Source organism: Tympanuchus pallidicinctus, unplaced genomic scaffold (genome assembly GCF_026119805.1).
Source record: "Tympanuchus pallidicinctus isolate F22 unplaced genomic scaffold, pur_lepc_1.0 scaffold13, whole genome shotgun sequence".
Classification (NCBI taxonomy): Eukaryota; Metazoa; Chordata; class Aves; order Galliformes; family Phasianidae; genus Tympanuchus; species Tympanuchus pallidicinctus.
The window spans coordinates 6,427,071-6,448,495 of NW_026294648.1; the positions used below are offsets into that span (position 1 = coordinate 6,427,071).

A 21,425-nucleotide genomic window follows, 5' to 3' on the forward strand; every position below is an offset into this window, starting at 1 on the left:
TAATCCATTACTGAAGATGGATTCTTCCATTCCTATGTCCGCAATGGATTCTTTTAGGATTCTTCAACAAATGGAGTTAAGTAGGAAATATCTATTTCTGCCATACTCTGATTGGTACAAATTTTATTTAAGGCTTGTTGATCATGAGAAATCTTTTTTCGTGACCTGAGAATTACAGGACATAGTTACACAGAGCGCTTAGGGTAGCTCCCTGAGATTCTTTAGATTCCTTGGATTCTTCCATAAAAAAGGAAATCAAAGGAGGCTTGGCATTGGTGTTACTATTTTTAATTTTATTTTTAGCTATTTGTTTATTTGAGTAATATAAAGCTGTAGATGAACAGAGAAACTGCATTCATTCCCTGTATGTACTGCTTAGGTCTAACAAGCAGCAGTCTTGCTTGTCTGTGGTGCACAACATCTGGGCAGTGCGTATTTTAAGAACTCCAGCTGCAATGTATTTTGCTTCACTCTTCTAATAAGAACTGAGGCAATGGACCTCAACTGTTGACAATCCAGGAGCCTGTAGAAGTGGATGTTTGCTTTGAAGAGCATGTTTTTGCATGCTTGATTCTGATTTACATGTAGTTATTTAGGAGTTAGATTATACTTTATACTGGAGATTTTCAAAATACAGCAGAATAGAAGAACTTTCAGCATAGCAATCCAATCCAGATTGCTTTGTGTTTTAGGCTTTATGTACTGTATACAGTAAATCGTTTGAAATACATCATGGTAGAAGTTACTTCTACGTGTGATCATGACAGTCTTTTTGTCTCAAACTTGATAACTGCAAAAAGCCACAACTATAAATGATTTATCAAACGTTTTTGTGGTTCCTTTTTGTAGCTTCAGTAATCATTTCTTACGTGATTATTTTCCAGTCCTGCTGTACTCAATAATGGCATTTATAGTTCGCACCTAAGAAATCAATCAAAGATACGTTCTAAGCAGATTTTGTGAACTGCAGAGAAGATGGTCAGTAAATGGTTAGGGAAATGAAACAGGGACTTACTGACTTGCTGGTTCTTGGAGGTGTAGGACTTCTGTGTTCAGTCTTCGTGGGAAGTTTCTTTCTGCATCTGAACATAAAATGCTTTTGTACTGGTAGTAAAACCACTTTTGACATGTGAGCATCTGAAAACAGTTGCATGCAGTGCTTCAGCAAGCCATGCAGTTTGATGTGGTGTATTAAATGAGAGTTATAACATACTGAGTTTTGATCCAGAGAACTTTCAAGGTGTTCTACAGCTGTTGGTTACAGGGCAGCTGTCACCCTTAAAAGGGCGATCTGAGAGCTTTTAGCTGTTTTGGGATCACTTTCTGTTTTGTGTCAGCTTTTTACGTGCTACCCCCAATCCTATCTTTATTTGCTACTCCTAAAAAACAGCCCAGCAGAAGTATTCTGGAGTGGCATCAAAAGAGGTTTTTTTTGCTAAGCCTTAAGAAAGTGTTCTCATCTGTCAGGTAGGCTTTGTAGGGGGGTGAATATTTGGAAAGTATTTCACTAACCTGCTTTAGAATTCATTCCTGATTTTGCTACCAGGGTTTAAATCCTGGAAAACCTGATAAATGCAGTGCAGAATTTGTCCTACATTGGAAAAGCTGCTAAAAACATAAGACTGAAGGTCACTTTTAAGAAACTTAATGCAGTTATGCAGTCCAAAGAAGTAAATTTATTTAAGGTTTGGGGTGAGTATTGAGAGAATGCCTATATATTGCCTAATAGAGCATTATAATTTATGAAAATGATTGATGAAATGTAAAGGGGGGAGGGGTTCTTGTGGAATAGTTTATCTGTACAAATAATTCAGTTATAGAAGTTGAAACTTCTATCACTAGAAAAAGAATTTAAGCAGCCGTGTAACACAAAAGCAGTAAGTATGTGAGTTTAGAATACATACGTAGTAGATTTTAAGCAGCAAGTTGTGTAACAGAAAATAAGATCACTGTTGGGAAGTTTTATACGTGAAAATATACATATGTTTGTTTCTTTTTGTCCTTCAATGCTGAGTGTTTCATTTGTTATTCTATTTGTTGTTCCTCTCGCAGGTAGTGAGCTTTCTGCACACAGTCTTGCTGTGTGACAAGCTGAATTTCCGGACGGCTCTTGTAGTGTGTCCCCTGAACACTGCCTTGAACTGGTTGAATGAGTTTGAGAAATGGCAGGAAGGTTTAGAAGACGATGAGAAATTAGAGGTATTTTAAGGCTTAAAAAGTGTTCTTGAAATTGAAATAGCTGAGTGTTTTACATAATTGGGAAGCTCCACCACTCAAAATACGAGCTAAGGAATGTATGTTAACTATGTGAAAAATTTACTTGCATTGAATACCTTAGGTATTTAAGTTACACCACTGCTTTGGAATTTTAAGAGAAACTCAAGCATATTTTTCCTACTTTGAAAGGTCTGTGAGTTAGCAACTGTGAAACGCCCTCAAGAGAGAAGCTATATGCTGCAGCGTTGGCAAGATGAAGGAGGTGTGATGATAATAGGCTATGAGATGTATCGTAATCTTGCACAAGGCAGGAATGTGAAGAGTAGAAAACTGAAAGAAATATTTAATAAAGCTTTAGTGGATCCAGGTAAGTGGAAAATTAATGCAAATATGCATTTTGTCTACTGTGTTTTCAGATTGGAGTATATGAGCTGAGTAAACATGCGTTATACACGTGACATTACCAAGATCACAATAGTTTGGTTATCTCTAGTTGCCCTTTAATGAGTTATGGAAGTGGTTGTTGAGAAAATACCCCATGTCCTTTGTAAATAGACTGTAATGGTCTTTCTATTAGGTCCAGTATGGAAACAACGCAGGGAATATATTGCAAGTGTGAACTGCTGGTTATTTTAATCTGCAAATTTGTTACAACCGTAAAACTACTTTGTTCTCACTAGGATTCCGCAGTTAGTGGAGTATCTACTCATGAAGAATAGTTGAAAATATGCCACAGAAATGTGAACAAATACACATTATTTAAGTGCTAATTGATTGCAGATAAAGCTTTTTTTTTTTTCCTCTCACTTTTTCAGCCTATGGAATGGGTGTTTGGTTTTAAGCTCAGCTGACATCAGCAGGCTTTTTTTAAGATGCATATGTGAAAACCATTCTGCTTGGTGATCACCAAGAAAAAATAACTGGAAATTCAGGATTTCATGTTCTGATGTGGGAACAGATACCTGAACTAAGTAAAGTTATTCACAGCACAGTATATTTTAAGTACTCTATTTAAAAAATACCTTTGCCTTAAGTTTGATATTGTGTTAAAGTCAATTAGATTGGGGAATGCTGATGTGGTAGTAAGGGAAATAACGTATGTGATTCCAGAAGCAGATTTTCCTAGATTTTAATTATCTGACTGGATTTCAGGTTACTTGACTTGAGAGTGCGGTAGATAACTCTTTTTTTTTTTTTTTTTTTTTTTTTTTACAAGTTTTCTTACAGCCGTGGTTTGGCTTGTAATTGTTCTTGGTGAGCTTGATTTTTGTGAAGTTCTGAAATCTGTGCTGGTTGTATTTGTGTTGGGCCTCCTGGAGGTGTGGTTTGATACTACAGCTAAAATGATCTAATGGCTTTGCTGAGCTGTAGAGGAGTTGAGCCTTTTCTCTACCAATACTCTTCATGTGCTTCATCCCCTGCCTTCTGAGCAGAATTGACATGGTTACTTCTGTAGAGAGCCAGTTCGAGAAGTGAAAATACTGTTTTTCTGCTAATTGGACTCAGGGTAGCTCCTGTACAATAGCCGGCGAGGTATTTTTGTGATCGTGGTGAAGCTACAGGCATTATTTAAGCAGTGAAGAAAATACAGTTTTGCCAGGAGGTTCTCTGGGTTCTTCTGTTAATGCCACAATTGAGCTTGGAAAAAAACCAACCCTGTGTGTCAGTTCTCTCACTCTGTATCTGCTTTGCTCAGGAGTTAAGAATCTTATCAGGAAGATCTCTAAATTTCCGTTGACTGCAGCAAAGAATAGAGGAGTTTCAGAATTACTGATTTTTTTGTAGGTTACTTTTCTTCTGGAAAATGTAAGGGAACCATGGCGTAAGAGTTGATAGTATGTGTATTTATAGTAGTATTGTCCCTTCCTTCATCAAACTGTGAAGTGAGGTGGCTTGCTGGCTGTGGAATTTTAGGGAAGAGACCCGGTGTCTTGTGTGATGGTTCCTGTGCCATCGCTTGTGAATCTCTTTTGCTTCCTGAACCCTGCTTGTGGATGTGTTGGTCTGTTCTGATCCTGTGTAGACAGCTTAGGACAGTGTGACTGAGCAGTATTTGTGATGAGGTTGTTAACTTCTGTCGGTTTAAGCAGGTCCACAAACTGCAGCACAGTGTGCCCTGTTGGTTTTGGACCATGTGAACACGGAAACTTGCTTTGGTTACTTGGTAGGGGGGATGCAGAGCATGAGCACCAACGTTGAAACAACTCAGTATGTTTTTATGTTGCTTCAAATCCTTCTCTTTTTAAATTAATTGCAAAGAGACAGAAATATTCTTCTGTTACTAGTCATTACTTTTAAACACATTTGGATTGTCAAAATCGAAGAGAAGGATCTTGGACCAACCATTATTTGTTTCTTGATATCTGTGATTCACAGTGCTGGCTAGAGAGCAGCCTGCCAGTAGAAGAGTTATGAAGCAGTGTGCTGGCTTACTGCTGTGACACCAAATAGGGAAACTTTTGCTTCTGGGAGCATTTTTAATTTAAAAAGTTGCAAATTTGATATTTGAGCAATAATTTAATGATTTGTGTCTGGTTAAAATTAATATTGTTAGGGTAGACGTGTTCTGTAGCGGAAGCTTATATGGCACTGTATATTACAGAGGAGAGAACCAGAGGGGAAAGGTTTAGCCAAAGTTTATGGGTGGGGAAATAGTGTGGGAAATGATTTTGTTAATTAACTAGCTCTGTCATGTGAAATAATAGAAGGATGGTGTGCTCATGCAAAGCAGTAAATTATTTCCCATACTGCTTTTTGCAACTGATAAAATTGTTTGGTGTATTGCTAGCTGCACTGCTGTGCTTTCAATGAATCAGTAATTCTGTGGGCTTTTCTTGCTACTGCTAAAGCTTCCATCACTGTTTAACTTAAAAAGATCTTTAATCAACATTTGTATAAAGCAGGCTTAATTTCTTGTAGGCTTCGAAATAAAAGGAGAATTGTGTGTTTATATTCCTATGTATCTATCAATGAGTGTGCATGAATGAGGGCAAGTACAGCTAGGTTAGGAAAGAGAAGCCTATGGTCTGAAGGAAGGTTGGAGGCTTCCTAGCCTGGAAAATGATGACTAAACCGGTGAATTTTCCATCGTGTAAAAGCTGGTTAGTAGCAGACTGTGTGATGTGTTGCTTTTTACATCAGTTGGACAAAGGAGAAGATAGAATGTATCTTCATTGGCCCCAGAGATCGTTTACATTGGGTATCAGGAAGTGTATTAGAGGTCACCGAGTTTCACTTCTCTCAGGGAGAAGACGTCCCGTTTTCCTAACTGCTATGTCAGATGAAGAAAATGGGCTAAATGGTCCCTCAAGGTCTCTATATTTTACATTCTCTTTGGATAATTTCAGAAATGTATTGCCCATAATGAAATTCTTTTTTTAAGAACAAGAAAAATCTACAAATGTATGACAGTCTGTCACTGAATTGTAGCCAAGATGTTAGTTCAGATAGCATTGCTACGTGACTGCCAAATAAATGAAGAAAAAATATACTAAGATATTTTTTTCATATTTTGACTGTCATTTACTTAGTCTAAGCAGGAGGGGGTTTTGCTTTGTTGTAAATTAACTTTGTTCAAGTTAAAATTGCAGCCTTTACTGCAAACTGAATTGTTGAGTATTGGCAACATTTTACTTGCATCATTAATATTTTATTTTCCTTTCTTGCTAATGTACTTTGAGTTTGATTGTAAAGGAAATACACTAGACCAAATCAATGTCTGAGTGCTGTATTAACGTATAAGCTGTCAAATCTGGTGGGGAGATGCTGCAAATCTTTGTGAATTCACTTGTCTTTAATTCAGATCAGATTTAATTGTGTTTGTATGTCTTAGGTAAGACTTTCCATTGCCCTGCTTACCCTTATTATTGATAATGACCTGTTGCCCTACTGAAAAACTAGTGTCTACGTTATTTTTTGTTTTAATTGACTGAGCATCAGTAGGTGGCAGCATAAGCTGAATTTAAAGAACAGCTTTCAGGAGTTGGGGTAGAGTGAATGAAAACGCAGGCATGCCCTAGCTGTGTGGATAGACGGTCTGTAAAGGACTGTGTTAGAAAGCTGTGTTTAATCCTTCCCTGAAGATTTTACAAGTAACAGTCTGCAGTTTACCAGATTGGTTTCTGGGAATGCCTGTGTAAATGGTAAAAAAGGAACTAAATAATGCTTCAAAAAACAAAACAAAACATAATAACTGTTAATAGAAAAAAAAATTAGCTTCTTTAGGCTGCCAGTTTCTTTGAGGTTATAAAAGGTGGAAAAGATCTAATGTTCTTACTTCTTCCTAGGCCCTGACTTTGTTGTTTGTGACGAAGGGCACATACTAAAAAATGAAGCATCTGCTGTTTCTAAGGCAATGAATTCAATTCGTTCTAGGAGAAGAATAATTCTGACAGGAACACCACTGCAAAATAATCTTATAGAATGTGAGTAGTTCTCTTGTTTAAGATGTGTTTATTTCTTTGGATGTACTCTTACCTTTCAGCAATATATAATTACAGATAGATTTCGTTTGAATAGAAGAAAAGAATTTGACATGATGAAGATGTTTTGCTGTGTTTATACCGGGGGGGGAAAAAAAGTCCAGTAAAGGCTTCCTGCATTTTTCATATCTAATTATTGTCTGAAGATGTGCTTCCATGGAAATTAAGTAGACCTGGTCTTGCCGGAGCATCAGTTTGAATTGTTCTTAACTATTGCAGAGCAATGTTCTTAGTAAATTTGTTAAAACAGTAATTTCTGTTTGCTGTCTCAGGAACATTCTGTATTAGCTATTTATATGCCATATTTCTGTCTCATAGCATGCTGTAATAGTTTTTTAATAATTAATATGTTATTGAATCTATTTCAGAATCTTTACAAATATGTGTTACCGTGTAATTGCTTTGGTGTACAGAGGCCCTCAAACTAGTTAGCATCCAAGATGAGGAAGTTTTAAATCTGACATTAAATTTAGAAGTTACTTTTCTGCTTACAGTGTGTATCAATTTAAGATGCCCTTTTCTGAAAATGTTGCATTTGAGCATTTCTGCGTAACAAGAAGTTCTTAGCTTAGGTATAACACATTAATTTTGGTTTAGAATTAATCCCAATATTGTACTTGTGCTTTTGAACAGTTGGAACTTGATCTTTTTGTTCTAGATCACTGCATGGTTAACTTTATTAAGGAGAATTTGCTTGGTTCAATTAAAGAATTCCGAAATCGATTTATAAATCCAATTCAGAACGGTCAGTGTGCAGACTCCACTCTGGTGGATGTCAGAGTAATGAAGAAGCGGGCGCATATTCTCTACGAGATGTTAGCTGGATGCGTTCAGGTGAGAACAGTTGCAACTTAACTAATTAATTGAAATAGCTGTGGGGAGAGGGAAGAGTTATTCCATCTTGTTCTGATGAAAGCACTCAAAAATCTTTACATTTGTTATTGGAGTATTTCATGAACAGGTTTGTTTGTTCTGCAGTGTGTTCTGTGTAGCTGCAGTCACTGATAGTTGATTAAACAGTCCCAGGGAGCTGGGTGAAGTGGTCACAGTGGATGGTCCCATGTGCAGTTAGCTCACCTCCAAAGAAATAGAAAGGTTTATGGCAGTGTGTAAAAGTGGTGAAGGACTTCCTATAGGAAGATGATGATACTGGAAATACAAATATTAGCACAGCAGCACAGGAGCACAAACCAGTCCTCATTACAATTTACTTATGTTATGGAAGAGACAAGTAGAACGGATGCCCCTATTGTAAATATAATGAAACATTTAATTCCCTAAAACTGGAATCAGTAGACTTAGGACCTGTTACAGAGAAAGTGATCCTGCTGCAAAATCAGTCCTATTAGCCAATGCCCTTACTGTCTTTTCTGGGCTGGAGAGGACGTAGATTGTGAGCAAATCCTAGGTCCCTTCAGGTGCTGAGCGCCCTGCACTCATGCAGCATTGGATGGAGCCTGGGAGAGTTTTCCTATGCCACACTGCACAGAGCAGATCCTGTCTGTGGAGGGAAGCTCTTGTTGGGTCAGCTGTGCAGTTTCTTTACAAGAAAATTCTGTTCCCAAGGGATGCTGCCTTCTCAGATAAAGGCAAGGCCTTGCAGGTGGTTTATCTCCAGTACCAAGTGGGAGCTGCCCACAGGCTCCTCTCTGACAGCGAGCTGGCTGAGGTCATCCTGCAGCCAAGGAATTTGTGCTGTGCAGCTGAAGCTTGAAAGCTGTGCTGTGTGTGCAGCACTGACCAACACCTCCCAGGGCTGCTGGGGTCACCTGCTCCTGAATAGTGTCTTGGTCAGGATCAGTACACCAGGTACTGTTTGGATGGAGGGGCAGATAGCAAGAGAATCAGTCTGTAAAGTAGAAAAAACGAATAAGTTTTGCTTTGCCTCAAACAAGGAGGTATTCAGAAATGACATACTCTAAACCAGAGGATAGTTACCATGAGTGCACATTCACCTGCAATAAAAGCATTGGTATGAGCTGCTTGACGTACCCATGCTTTCCCAGGAATGGTTTTATAATTAAAAAAATGAAACATAAAAGCACCTGGGCAGTTATTGAAGCTGCTGTCAACTTCTGAGGGATTTGGAGCTGAGGTTGATCTGGAGGCATGCGGTTGATGGGTCCTTCTCCTTTTTAATTGGACATCTATGTTTATTACTTAAGGTGGGCTTCTACAGACAGTGCCTGTTAAATAGATTGATAGAGTGATATAGTGGGTTATTTTTTTTCCCCCTTTGTGGTAGGTGAGCATCTGAATAATTGTGATTTATGCATGATTAATGCCTTGTTGATCAAGTAGCCAGAAGTTCTTAAGTAATCTCAGTAATCGCTTTTCATGTTTATAATGACTAAAATCTCACTTGTAAAATTACAGAGGAAAGATTACACAGCATTAACAAAGTTCCTCCCACCAAAATATGAGTATGTTCTAGAAGTTAGAATGACACCTATTCAGTGCAAGCTCTACCAGTATTACTTGGATCATTTGACAGGTATGTGTCTGCCGCTCCTTCAGGTAACAAGATTAATGGTCATTGGTTTGGGTTTTTTTAGTATGTATTATGTACCCTACAGATGAATTTTTCTGCTTCATCTAAGACTTACCTTAACTCTGAAATTTGAATTGCTGCAAAACATTTGATTGCACATGAATATTTTGGGGGGGGAATTGTAATGCATGCATTTCAGTAGTAGTCTACTTCCAGGTTGTGGTTCATCTTTCTTTTTTTTTGTTTTCTAAACATAAAATGTATTTTATTTCATGTTTTGTTCTTCCAAGAACTAAGATACTGGCAGTGAGACCGGAGGAAGAAAATTAAAAATTGAGATGCACTGGTGAAAGCTCACTGCTAACTGTCAATTTCCTTTTCTGCTATCCCAGCTGAAACTATTATTTGACAAATGTCTCTTTTTTGGAACACTCTTTCTAAACCCTCGAGTCTGTTTTACACAGTAACCATTTGTGCTTCTTCCCAATTAATGCAATCTTGTTTAATTGAAATTAGAAGGTGCCTAAGGGGGAAAAAAAAATGTTACTGTGGACTTAACTATTGTTCCCTTATGTGAGAGATAAAACTCTCAGCTTGTAATTTCAATGTATCAGGGTGTCCAAGCGTCAACACCTTGTAGCAGCTTGTAGCACCATATAGGACTACTAGAATGGGAATGTGCTGAATTCCAAAGCAATGTCTAAGGTGCTGCTGATAGGCTTTTGCCAAAGCTTTAAAAGCTGTGTTCAGTTTTGGCAATGGCTATGAAATATATTACATAGTCTGTTGTGTTTTTTCCCACCTGTTAAGCCACCTGTCTCTTGCTGTGGCAGGATTTTTTTAAAATTTTTTTCTATTCTTGATATTCTCAGAAGGAAAGATTCATTGTAGCTCGTCAAGCTGTAATTTATAGCAGTGTGAAATTCACTGTGTTGCCTTAATGACTGTAGGTTCTGGGCAGTGCAGCTTGCAATCTCCTAGACAAACTGCCAACTATGTGTCCCTTCTGTAGTTGTGCTGTGTGTGATGCTGCTGTTTGGTGCAAGTCATGGCAGTAAGAGTTTTGAAGCAAAGGTAATTTCACTTCCATTGGTATCTCCAGTGGTAACTGGACATCTTGTAATCTGCCCACAGCAGGGCTTAGGACTGGGAGAACCATTCTGTGACTGTAGTTCTTCATAGCAGCTGCTAATTACAGAGTTGGAGTGGTTCTGTAGGTTATCTTTGGCCTATTTCTACTACAAAGCAAGATTGGTTTTTTTGTTTTGTTTTAGTTATTTTCAGCCTCTCTGAGCCTGACTGTTGGTCTGCCATGCTTTTAGATGGAAAAGTAAAACCTTTATGGATAATTGATGAGCATAAAAATCAGTGTTGGATGTTTACAACTATTTTACTGTGTACAGAAATGTTTACAGATGCTGTCTTTCAGTTCCTCCTTTTTCAATAGGGCAGGCAGCTTCCAAGAGGAGGTAGGCCTTAATCCACTATTTGTTAAAGCTAAGGGAAAGATCTGTTCTGGCAAAAAGCTTGTTACAGTGTGCTTCAAATTTGCTTAATTGTTGGAACAGTCTATTTATTAATAGATTGTGTGTGCAACTAACTATAAGAAAATGCACTCCCTAGAAGTTCGGTTAATCTGTCTAGACTTCGGAGGGCTTGATAAAATTCTTTGAACCTAAGCCTGCAGCTGTCAGAATGGGTGGTACTGTTTCATGACTTAGCAGCCTTGTTGAGCTGCTTCAGCCCCCTGAACTATCAGACAGCATCATTTCCTTTCTCTCTCTGGATCTTGGGTTAGTGTCCTGCCAGTATGGTAAGCACAGTCAGCTCATCCAGCGGTCGGTGCCACAGGTGAGATGGGAAACAGAGAACTGGGGGAAAGGAAGGAAGAACTGCCTCTAATGAGAAGAGAGCTGTGTGAGCTAGCCCTGGCCCAGGTTCTTATAGGAGATCTCTGTAATGGTTGTGGAGGCCCATGTTAGTTCTCTGGATTACTTACGTATTTAAGGAGTTCTTCCAGAAAAGGACATGCTCTCTGATTTTCATTAAATAAAAAAGCAAATATAGAAGAATGACTGCTTCTCATCTGCAAATGCTTAAAATTGTTTTCCTGTGCCTCATAATAGAGGCATGTAACTAAAATCACATTTTAGATGCTATTTTCTAAAACTTTCAGTTTTTCCTTCATTTAACAAACAAATTATATTGTTCTACTTTCACTTCTGAACAAGTCTGTAAGGAGACATTGACTTTGTGTTTGATACAGCAAGTTTATCAGGTTAAGTTTAGCAAAGTTGAACTTAAGAATGGCTATCTTATATTTCCTTTTCTCAGCATCATAGGGAGGCATAAATGTGAAATTTCTTAAGGCTGTTTTATGATTAAAACAAAGCAAGAAGTTGATTTGTTAAAATATTTTTTACACATATTCTGGCATTCCCTTATCTATTGAGCAAATGCTCTGAGTAAGCTTTGTGCCTGCTGTGCCATAGACATTTGATCATTTTGATGTAGCAAATACTGTTCTCTTGTAGGCATACATGCCTTATATTTTTTATACAGTAAATACAAAAACCAATCTGTTTCAAGAACCAAGAGTTATTTTGCTGCTTGATGGTACTTGAAACTACAAAAAATGTCCGACTTTGAACATTCTGTGAAGTAGTGCTGATTTGTGCTTGGGCAATGCAAATATGCTGGCCATTTTGAAATTCTTTATTGTAACAGATCAGTGCGGTGTTATGAGTTAATGAGGGAAAACCAAAATGAAAATAAATAGCAAATTTTGTTTTGTTTTCTAGTTGGGCTGCTTTATGAGAGCTGATTATACGATCTAAATAGACGTGATAGCCCTTCTAGGAGGATTTGGATTCATTCCTGTATTGGGGAGAAAAGTGTATTGATGTAAGATTGGTATCATGTTTCTCATGGTCGAGAAAAAAGGGAACAACTAATTTTGACAACTTTAACTGGGAGAAGAACTCCTTTGACTGAGTAATTTCACCTGTTCTACAAGAGATGTTACAATATGGTGTGCATCTGGAAAGAACACTCAGTACTGTGCTAGCAGATCATTCAAAGGAGGAGCAGTATATGGCTGATGTACCTCAAGGTTTCATTCTCAAACCTGAACTTCTTTGTCAGGTGTAGGTGGCGGCAATGAGGGTGGACGAGGCAAAGCTGGAGCTAAACTGTTCCAGGATTTCCAGATGCTGAGCAGAATATGGACTCATCCCTGGTGTTTGCAACTGGACTATATTAGCAAAGAAAATAAGGTAAATTAGATGTATCAAAATACTCTCTATAAAGAACTTTCCAAATAAGCTATGCCAAATGTTGGGTAAAGTTTCATCAAATTAATGGAAATCTTTGTTGCTGTGGGGTAATTTTACTGCTGTTTTTGTCATATTTTTAGTTTCAGCATATGTTGTCATTCTTAAAAACATTTTGAAAGGCTGTCTTTTTGTGCAACTTAACATTGTCTTAATGGCGAACAAGCAGATGGCTGAAGATTTAATAAAAGCTTCTAGATGAACAAACAGTAAAATTTCTGTTTTTTCTCTTTTAAGGGCTACTTTGATGAAGACAGTATGGATGACTTCATAGCTTCAGATTCTGATGAAACTTCAATGAGTTTAAGTTCTGATGATTATGCAAAGTAATTAAGTTTTTATTTATTGTTTGTTGTTGGATTTATCTCCCTAATAGAAGAGGATGTCTATAAAAGTAAATGATCTCTCTAAAATTAAATGTATTTTTACATGTATGTCCTCTAGCAACGTGATTCAAAAAGATAAATACATAGGTGTGTAATGCTATCTCTCTAGGAAAAAAAAATCCAAGGGGAAAAAAGGGAAGAAAGAATGTAGTTCAAGTGGGAGTGGCAGCGATAACGATGTTGAAGTCATTAAAGTCTGGAATTCAAGATCTCGTGGAGGTGGAGAAGGAAATGCAGAAGAACTTGGTAACAACCCTTCAGCAGTTATAAAATCAGAAGAAGGTGAGTATAGTATAGTATAAATCAAATACCATGCAGTTTCATTTTGGAAAACGCAATTTGAGAGGGCTGTTGTGCTTTGTGCAAAATGAAATTAGGGAATTTGCCAGGTACTCCTTCTGTGCTTACGGTTCCTGCTATTTCTAATAATGTGCTCCAACTGATAACTGTTTGAATTCAGAAGTACGAAAAGATGCAAAGTTAAGAGGCAACTATGGTGCTTTTCCCTTTTTTTACTGTGCTAATGAAAGAATATTGAAAACATGTAACAAATGTGTTTGTCCTTCACTGTTACACCCGGAAGATGTAACGTCCTACAGGTGTTGTTATCGCAGTGGTGCGTTAGAGATGAGCAGGCAAGAAACCTTCCTAAAGAACTTTGCAAAAAGACAGATGATGATGGTGGAATTTGTATTTTCCTTTTGTAGAGAAATAATATAAAAGGGGGGAAATAATGACTTTTTCCCTTCTATGTACTGCTGTATATACTGATGTCTTCTACGTTAGCTTTGGAAAAAGAGATTTTAAGTCTGAGTATTGTGAAAGTGAGAGGAGACACGCAATCTTGTGATACAGGAGGTATTATTGGAACACTTGAAGGCTTCATCTGTGAATTCTCTTAATAGATGGTCTTGGTGTAACTCAGACAACTATTAACTTTTCAAGAATTTCAGGTGCTTATTTCAGATTCAAATCACTTTATGAGTAGTTGCTTTTCAGTTGCTATAATTCAAATGAATTTTCAAAGATGCATGATTGTTGGAAACAAAGGTATCAATTTATACTTAGGGGGAGGATTGCAGATAATAGAATTCTGTGTCTAAATGTCCTGTAGCATTAAAAAATAACATTTCAAAGCATTTAAATGGAAACCATGCCTTTATGTCTGACTTTTGTGTGTGTGTTTCCATAGGTAAAGCTACTTCCTCATCCAATCCTGGTAGCCCAGCTCCAGACTGGTACAAAGATTTTGTCACTGATGCGGATGCTGAGGTGTTGGAACACTCTGGGAAAATGGTTCTTCTCTTTGAAATCCTTCGAATGGCAGAGGAGCTTGGGGACAAAGTGTAAGTCAGTTTTAGAAGTGTTTTAAACAATCTTGTAAATAAGTTGGTCTATTTTTCATTCAATCTAGAGATTAGATGCTATAGCTCAGGTTTCTGAAGCTCGCTATTTCCAGCAGTTTTTGCGTGCATACATGTACTCCCATGAAGTCTTTCAGTGTGTCCAGAAAGATTGTTTGTTTGAAAGGTTGTATCAGAATGAGCAATTTGTTACAATAATTAACCCCAGAGTTGAATTCTGTGTTTCTGTTTCCAGCCTAGTGTTTAGCCAGTCCCTTATATCGTTGGATTTGATAGAAGATTTTCTGGAGCTGGCTAACAGGGAGAAAACTGACAAAGAGAAGCCTCCTATCTATAAAGGTGAGTGTGAGCTTGTTTGAGCAATTACAAAGCAAATTATTCTTTTACAAGTCTGTCTTCATTCCAAAGGGAATGGAGTTGAAGTAATTGCTTTCATGAGAAACATTCTATCATTCCTGAAGTTGGCAGAACTGCTTTTCTCCTCTGCAGGTGGTCTCTGCTATCCTATTATGGATTCTTGTTTCTGATTTCATTCTGTGTCATGTGTGCTTAATATTGCCTAGGCAGTTAAAATGTTCATCATCCAAAATGAGAGAAGGCATTTTATTAAATTCTGTGTAAAAGTGACGTTGTATGCTCATGCATGGCAAATTCTGGTCCTTCCTACTGAGAGAGAGAGATAATGAAGGAAAATGATAACACTTTCAAATGGTGTGCTCTGGATACTGAATGCAGAATGTGAGTTTGGGCTTTATACGTGCTACAGTATATTTTGTTATGGATTCTGTAAGAGAGCAGTGTCTTTAATTAATTGCTATGCTAGCAATGCTTGAATGGTAAGGAATTTCTCACTAACCAGACGTGTACTCTGTGCTGTGCAGGATTTTTTATTTTCCTCTATGTGATCTTACCCGAATTCCTGATGATGCAGTTTGTTCTTATGCTAAGTTTCAGTTCACAATAAGTGCAGATTGAAGAATTTGTTTGAATCTCATTTGTTTCAAATATCTTCTTTCTAAGTCTAAGCATGTATAAACATTTGCATAAGAGAAATGTGGCTTTGGTGGTATGAGTGCCATTAGATGAAGATCTCCAGTATCTCTCTCACAGATTTGTTCCCACCTACTGCTTCCTTAGCTTCTGAGTGTTTGTTACCTTCCCATGTAATTAGTTGCTATCCTTTTTTTCTTGCTTTTAATGTTTGTTCCTTCAGTGTGAGCTCATTCTTAATGTTGTGGACTTTTTTCGCATGCATATTTGGTAGATCTTTTATTAACTGGCTGTAATGGTAAGATTTACCATATACAGACATTCATAGAATGGCTTAGGTTGGAGGGGAGCTTACAGATCATCTGGTTCCCTCTGCCATGAGCTGGCTGCCTCCACCAGCTCAGGCTGCCCAGGCCCCATCCAGCCTGGTACTGAGCACCTCCAGGGATGGGTGCCCACAGCTCTCTGGCAACAGTGCCAGGCCCTCACAGTCCTGTGAGGCAGTTCTGGCATGACTCATAGCGTGTTTATAACTTGGCATCTTTAATTTCCAGTCTGTTTTGTTTAATATCAGTTGTTAATTTTTACAAAAAGATCAGAATCTTAAGAAATAAATTATACTACTAAGGTAATACTATAATAATGAATAATACGTTTTTTTCTTTAAGGTGAAATGCTATTGACAAGATTTACTCTGCTTTTTGAATCATTTTAGACAGGATTGGGTTAGGATATGTAGGAGATTTGCTTTTTGCTTTGCAGATGTTTATTGTTTTCACAAATGCAGTTGCCATTATTTTCTGTCATATTGTGTTTTATATTTTGTTACGCAAGCCTCACTAAATAATTTTCAGGCCATGCCTTTGAGAAACACCTGTATTTTCAAAAAAATGTTTTCCATCATGGATTCTTTGTCTTGAATTACCTCTAGTCTTTTCCCATTGCTTTGAATTGTTAGAGAATGTCGTCTTTTTTGCTCCATGTTTGCTCTTGCACTGAGAGAGAGAGAGAGAGAGTTGAACATTTCCAGTATTATCAGTCTGGTTATCTACATAACCAGCATTTTAATCATGATTCTTACTTATAGGTGAAGGAAAATGGTTCCGAAACATTGATTACTATCGCTTGGATGGTTCAACTACAGCTCAGTCAAGAAAGAAATGGGCTGAAGAATTTAATGATGAAACTAACGTGAGGTGAGGTCTCTTCAGACAGACGTTCTTGATTTTTTCCCTTTTTTCTTTTGTTCCATGTTTCTTTGTTACTTGTGTTAGTTTACTGACCTTTAACGCTATGCCTTTGAAGTTTCACAGTGCTGCCAGGTGCAGCACTGCTTCGTGTAGTTGTTTCAAGCAAGAAACTGTTGACTGTCCCCTCTCTTCAGTGTGCTTATTTGTTTACTTCAATACTTGTGGCTGAATTCCATATTGATACTTACTGGAAGCTGCAGGTTCTTTGTAGAGATGAACTGTAGCTTTTCATCCATACTTGTACTTCAGTTTGGCTTTTGAGTCTAAAGTCTTTATCAGAGACAGAGTTGTGCTTGAGTTACCCTTTGAGCTAGCCAGAGAACAGTTTCAGTAATATGGGGTATGCTTTTCTAATATTACTATTGAATGTGATATAATGTGAATTTGAAACAGCAGAAATTTAAAAAAAAAAAAAAAAAAAAAAAAAGAAAAGAAAAAGAAAAATAAGTCTTTCCCAGCAGTTCCTGTTAACAATTGGTTTGTACCTGATCTGTATTTCTGAGGGTATGTTTTGCTAAAAGTTTTGTCTCTTTTATGCTTAGTACAACATCTTAATGATGTTTTTTGAGCAGTTTCCATGTATGACAATTCTACAATAACAGCAACAGTAATTTTTTTCCAAAATATTAAAAATCTGCAACTTTTCTTTGTTCCAGAGGCCGCTTGTTTATTATATCCACTAAGGCAGGTTCCCTTGGAATTAATCTCGTGGCTGCTAATAGAGTAATCATCTTTGATGCTTCTTGGAACCCATCATATGATATCCAGAGTATTTTCAGGGTTTACCGCTTTGGGCAGAGCAAACCTGTGTTTGTGTACAGATTTTTGGCCCAGGTACGTTTCTGAGTGATGATTTTGTGACACTCTGGTCCTGCAATCTGAATTGTAATCTCTAACTGTTTGGATGTCTGTTGACGTTAGTGGTGATTCACACTGATCCAGTCACCTTCCAGCCCAAATCTGGTAGCTGTATTTGATGCGAAACCACTGAAAAAACTCTTGAAGGAAATAGCAGTGAATTTAAAAAGAACTGAACGTATTTCCAGTAAAGCCCATCTCATCTAGCAGTCTGTGTAACACCACTCTTAGCAGTGTGGTTCACACACTCAGAATAACGCTTTTGCTGTTTTAACGTGCACACTACTGAAAATTTGTGATTTGAATGGCTGCACAAAGCATAGTTGCCATTTGGCAGCAGATTTGCTCAGTGTGGCTGACTTCTACAGACTGGTCTCAAGGCTGCTGAAGATCCAAAGGAGAAAGTTAAGGATTTGTTTTTAATATAGAAGAAAGCATGCAGTCATGTTTGGAGAGCTTGTATTGCAGCCTAAAGATCGGAAGGATTGTTCCTAATTCTGATGATCACTGATCTGTGCTGTTTTTAAGCAGTAGCACCATTATTTCTGATAGGTAGTTTCTTGCTTCACCTTTCAGTTCAAGGATTTTTACAGTATAGACTGAAGACCTTTTCCCAGTAACAGTACTTAACTCATGATCAAGTCACTATTCACTTGCCAACTTAAATACGTTACTTTTTGTAACATGTTTCTGTCAGATATGCATTTTTTTTTCCTTCAGGCTTCAGTCTATTTTTCTCTTCGTGCACTTTTGAACTGTTGGTACCCTTTTTAAATTACAGTGTTTAGAACAGGCTGTGCTGTTCTCATACTTTCTGTAGTCATCGTCTTTAAGAAAAAAAATTCCTTTTTCATCAGAGACCAAGTTTGTTCTTACACAGCTGTGATAGATTAGACTTGACTGCTTCTCTTCCCCTGCCCTTCCTACCCAGCAATATGGTATCTGTCTTCCTATTTGTGGGCTGCTCAAAACAACAAAATAAGGTAGGTCCTGTGAAAATTGACGCTTTTGTCACAATTGGGGAATTGGAGGGAAACTGTTCTCTTCTTCAAGGCATTCCTGAAATACAAATTTCTCATGACAGTCAGTAGCAGCATTTTTTTTTTCAGCAAACGAAGTTTTCAGGTGGCTTTGTAGGTAAGGATTGAAAAAAAGGGGAAAATAGAGCAAGGTTATGTTGTTGTTGCTCTTGTATCTCTGTTAGTATTTTCCTACATAGCAGGTGGTTTGGTATTTGTATTAAAGCGAGTATCTGTGATCTTTAGGGTACGATGGAAGATAAAATCTACGATCGGCAGGTCACCAAGCAGTCCCTGTCTTTCCGGGTTGTGGACCAGCAGCAAGTGGAACGTCATTTTACTATGAATGAGCTAACAGAGCTGTACACTTTTGAGCCGGATTTGCTGGATGATCCGAATTCAGAAAAGAAAAAGAAGAGGGACACACCAATGCTGCCAAAAGTAAGTCGGCGTACATTGCTGGGAATTAAACGCTATAAAAAAAGCTTGTATCTGTTTTAGAATGTGGGGTATTCAACCTTGGAAGGAGAAAGAGTGCTGTGTTGTCACTTCAGAGTAGAATTTTTCACTTAGAAATAAGGTGAATACAATTGTTTACACTAAATGATAGAACACCCTGAATTGGACGGGACCCATAAGGATCATTGGGTCCAAACTAAGTATGCTGCATGGTGAGAGTGCTGATCCTCTGTACTCTGAAATAACAGGAATTAATGATGTCAGACCTTTTTCCAACTTGATGATGAATAAACTTTGAAGATGACAGTAGTTTGTTTTCAGTGAGGCTTGCCTTAATCTATTTGTGTAATGGCTGTGGCATGTGTGATAGTGGTTCGTTGTTCCTGCTTCGCGTAGTAATGGCTCAGTATCCTATGCTGTTCATAGGGAACCAAACAGCTTACTAACCAAACTGGAAAATAGTCAGACTTTTATTCCTATCTCACGGTGAAGTTCAGGAGAAAGAATGGACTGAGTGTTTATTTTACTCTGTTTTCCAAGTTTGTTTGTATTTGAGGTTAGGCTTGTCTGATTTATGTTCATTGTGTTAGATATCCACATACACTAATTTAATGTGGTCTTCTGGAGGCTAATTGATCAGTAAGTTGTTGTGCAGTTATCTGTTGCTCATCACTTGGTGAAGAGCTTAACAGTAAAGAGTAAGGTTTAAATGTGTGGCCCACACTTAGTCTCCTGATTACATCTCTGAGTTATGTTTAGGTCTTGGTGTGGGAATGGAGGTTTTCTAGTTCATAAATTTATTAATTTTCAAAGAAAAATTGTATGCTCTCCATTCTAGACTCTCTGTAAACCCTGATAATAAATGGTGGCTAAGCTTTGCATTGGCATTCTTATTATTTGGGCCATTCTTTGAAATTGAGTCTGTCAGAGCACCTACAGCATCCGTGCAGCTGCTGGGGGGATTTGGGAAGCAGGAGCCCTATAAATGTTCGTTGCTGCTGCACATTTGTTTCAAAACCCTTGAAAACAGACTCTAATGACTGTATCTGGGCTCCTTTTATTATGATGTTTCGCAGTGTAAGCAGTAAGTTGGAGATAACAGATATTTTTTTTTAACTTCTTAATCAGTGCTTTGAATAAACAGTCATCTCAATGGGTAAATAATCAGTGCAGTCATTATATGTTGGAAGTTACTTGTTTTTATTTACAGTAATAGATCAATTCATAAATGTGTGGAAGTTTATAAGCTCCAGACGTAGTTCAGTATTTGATTTGAAATTAAGTTCCACATTAATTCAGCTTAGCCATCAGCATAAGGTTCACATCAGTTAAATTGTATATAAGCTTTTAACCAAGTTGCTGACTAGAAATAAAATTCCTGTGTATAGGAATTCTCTGATTTTTGTTGTTTTTCTGTTCCCCTTGGTTTAGCACATGGTACTGAACAAATTTTAAAATTTGTCCATCTTTGTGTGCATTTCTTACCTGTTTTGTTTTGGATTGGTTGAAAGGACAAGGTGTCATCAGTTGGATTCATCTTGTCTTAGCAGTTTGTGCATTTATTTGTTGAAAGCAGTGTTTTGCCTTCCTGGTAGCCTCACAAAATGTGGAAGGTAGCTATTACTCCCCAGTTATCCTTCACTTGTCTTGTGTCCCACAATTAGGCATGGTTTTGTGATAATGAGGAAAAGAACTGGAGGTGTGGAAGTGTTGTAGAAGTACACAGCTTGCAGTGCACGTTCCTAGCTGGGAGGCAGAGGAGCCTCCCACGTGCGGCAGCCAGTGTTTTCATGTCATTGCTTTGCTTGTGGGGAGTCCTTCTGGTTGTCAGAGGGGAAAGAGGTGCTTGAGGAATGTTAATAAAAAAATCAGTAGCTGTCACTGAGCAAAGCATTACTTGTGGTTTGGGATTTGGCCAGGCAGTCCAAGGGGAGAAGTGAAGTCTGTCCTGTAAGGCCATCTAGTGCACATGGGCAACGAGGTGAGGTAATCAATGATTGCTGGGTAGTCGATCCAAGACAAAATGCAGATGTTTTAGGATCTGAGTAGGGCGGCTCCCAGTGCTGAGCTGGCATTGAGCAGCTCTGCCTGGTTGGCTGGTGCCAGTGCAGTGAACTGTTGCAAAGTAATCTATATCAGACCTTTGTTTCATTTGGTCTTAGACTTACCATGAAAAATGTAAAGACAAAACTCTCCTTAGCTGTTTTGATGATCTCTGTTTCTTAATCATTGTTTTTGCTGCATTTGTCTTCCCCTTGGCTGACTGGGACGTTTTATTTTCATTTTGTCCTTGCTGTGCACACCAAACTGAGCGAGTCCAGTGACTTCTTCCTTGATTTCTGTGATCTTTTTATCTGAACTGTGGCTCATAATTGTATGGGAACTGCTGAGTCACGGCCTGAACCTCTGATTGATCACCTGAGGTGAGCCATGAGTCAACCAGAGGAGCACAGGTGAAGGCAATTCACTGTGCTGCCTCCCCTCCTAGACCTATTGAAGAGCTGGCTACCAGTGGGGAAGGATCTCTTCTGGAGATCTGCTCTGCTGGAGTTTTGTGAGCGAGCCCAGGATAGGGATA

General features: G+C 38.1%; 2 protein-coding genes across 7 annotated transcripts in view; one reads left to right on the forward strand and one right to left on the reverse strand.

Moving 5' to 3' along the window:
- The window catches only part of PGK1 (phosphoglycerate kinase 1), a 156,799-nt gene that overhangs the window by 109,074 nt on the left and 26,300 nt on the right, over positions 1-21,425 (reverse strand). The window lies entirely within an intron of this gene.
- The window catches only part of ATRX (ATRX chromatin remodeler), a 75,998-nt gene that overhangs the window by 43,553 nt on the left and 11,020 nt on the right, over positions 1-21,425 (forward strand). For all 6 annotated transcript variants that reach the window (XM_052673243.1, XM_052673246.1, XM_052673247.1 and 3 more), the window contains 13 exons: positions 2,053-2,199; positions 2,407-2,584; positions 6,504-6,641; positions 7,357-7,532; positions 9,075-9,192; positions 12,334-12,464; positions 12,759-12,847; positions 13,017-13,189; positions 14,100-14,253; positions 14,507-14,610; positions 16,349-16,457; positions 17,168-17,345; positions 18,635-18,829. In XM_052673243.1, the coding sequence (XP_052529203.1) occupies positions 2,053-2,199; positions 2,407-2,584; positions 6,504-6,641; positions 7,357-7,532; positions 9,075-9,192; positions 12,334-12,464; positions 12,759-12,847; positions 13,017-13,189; positions 14,100-14,253; positions 14,507-14,610; positions 16,349-16,457; positions 17,168-17,345; positions 18,635-18,829 (1,890 nt within the window). The remainder of the gene's footprint in view (positions 1-2,052; positions 2,200-2,406; positions 2,585-6,503; positions 6,642-7,356; positions 7,533-9,074; positions 9,193-12,333; positions 12,465-12,758; positions 12,848-13,016; positions 13,190-14,099; positions 14,254-14,506; positions 14,611-16,348; positions 16,458-17,167; positions 17,346-18,634; positions 18,830-21,425) is intronic.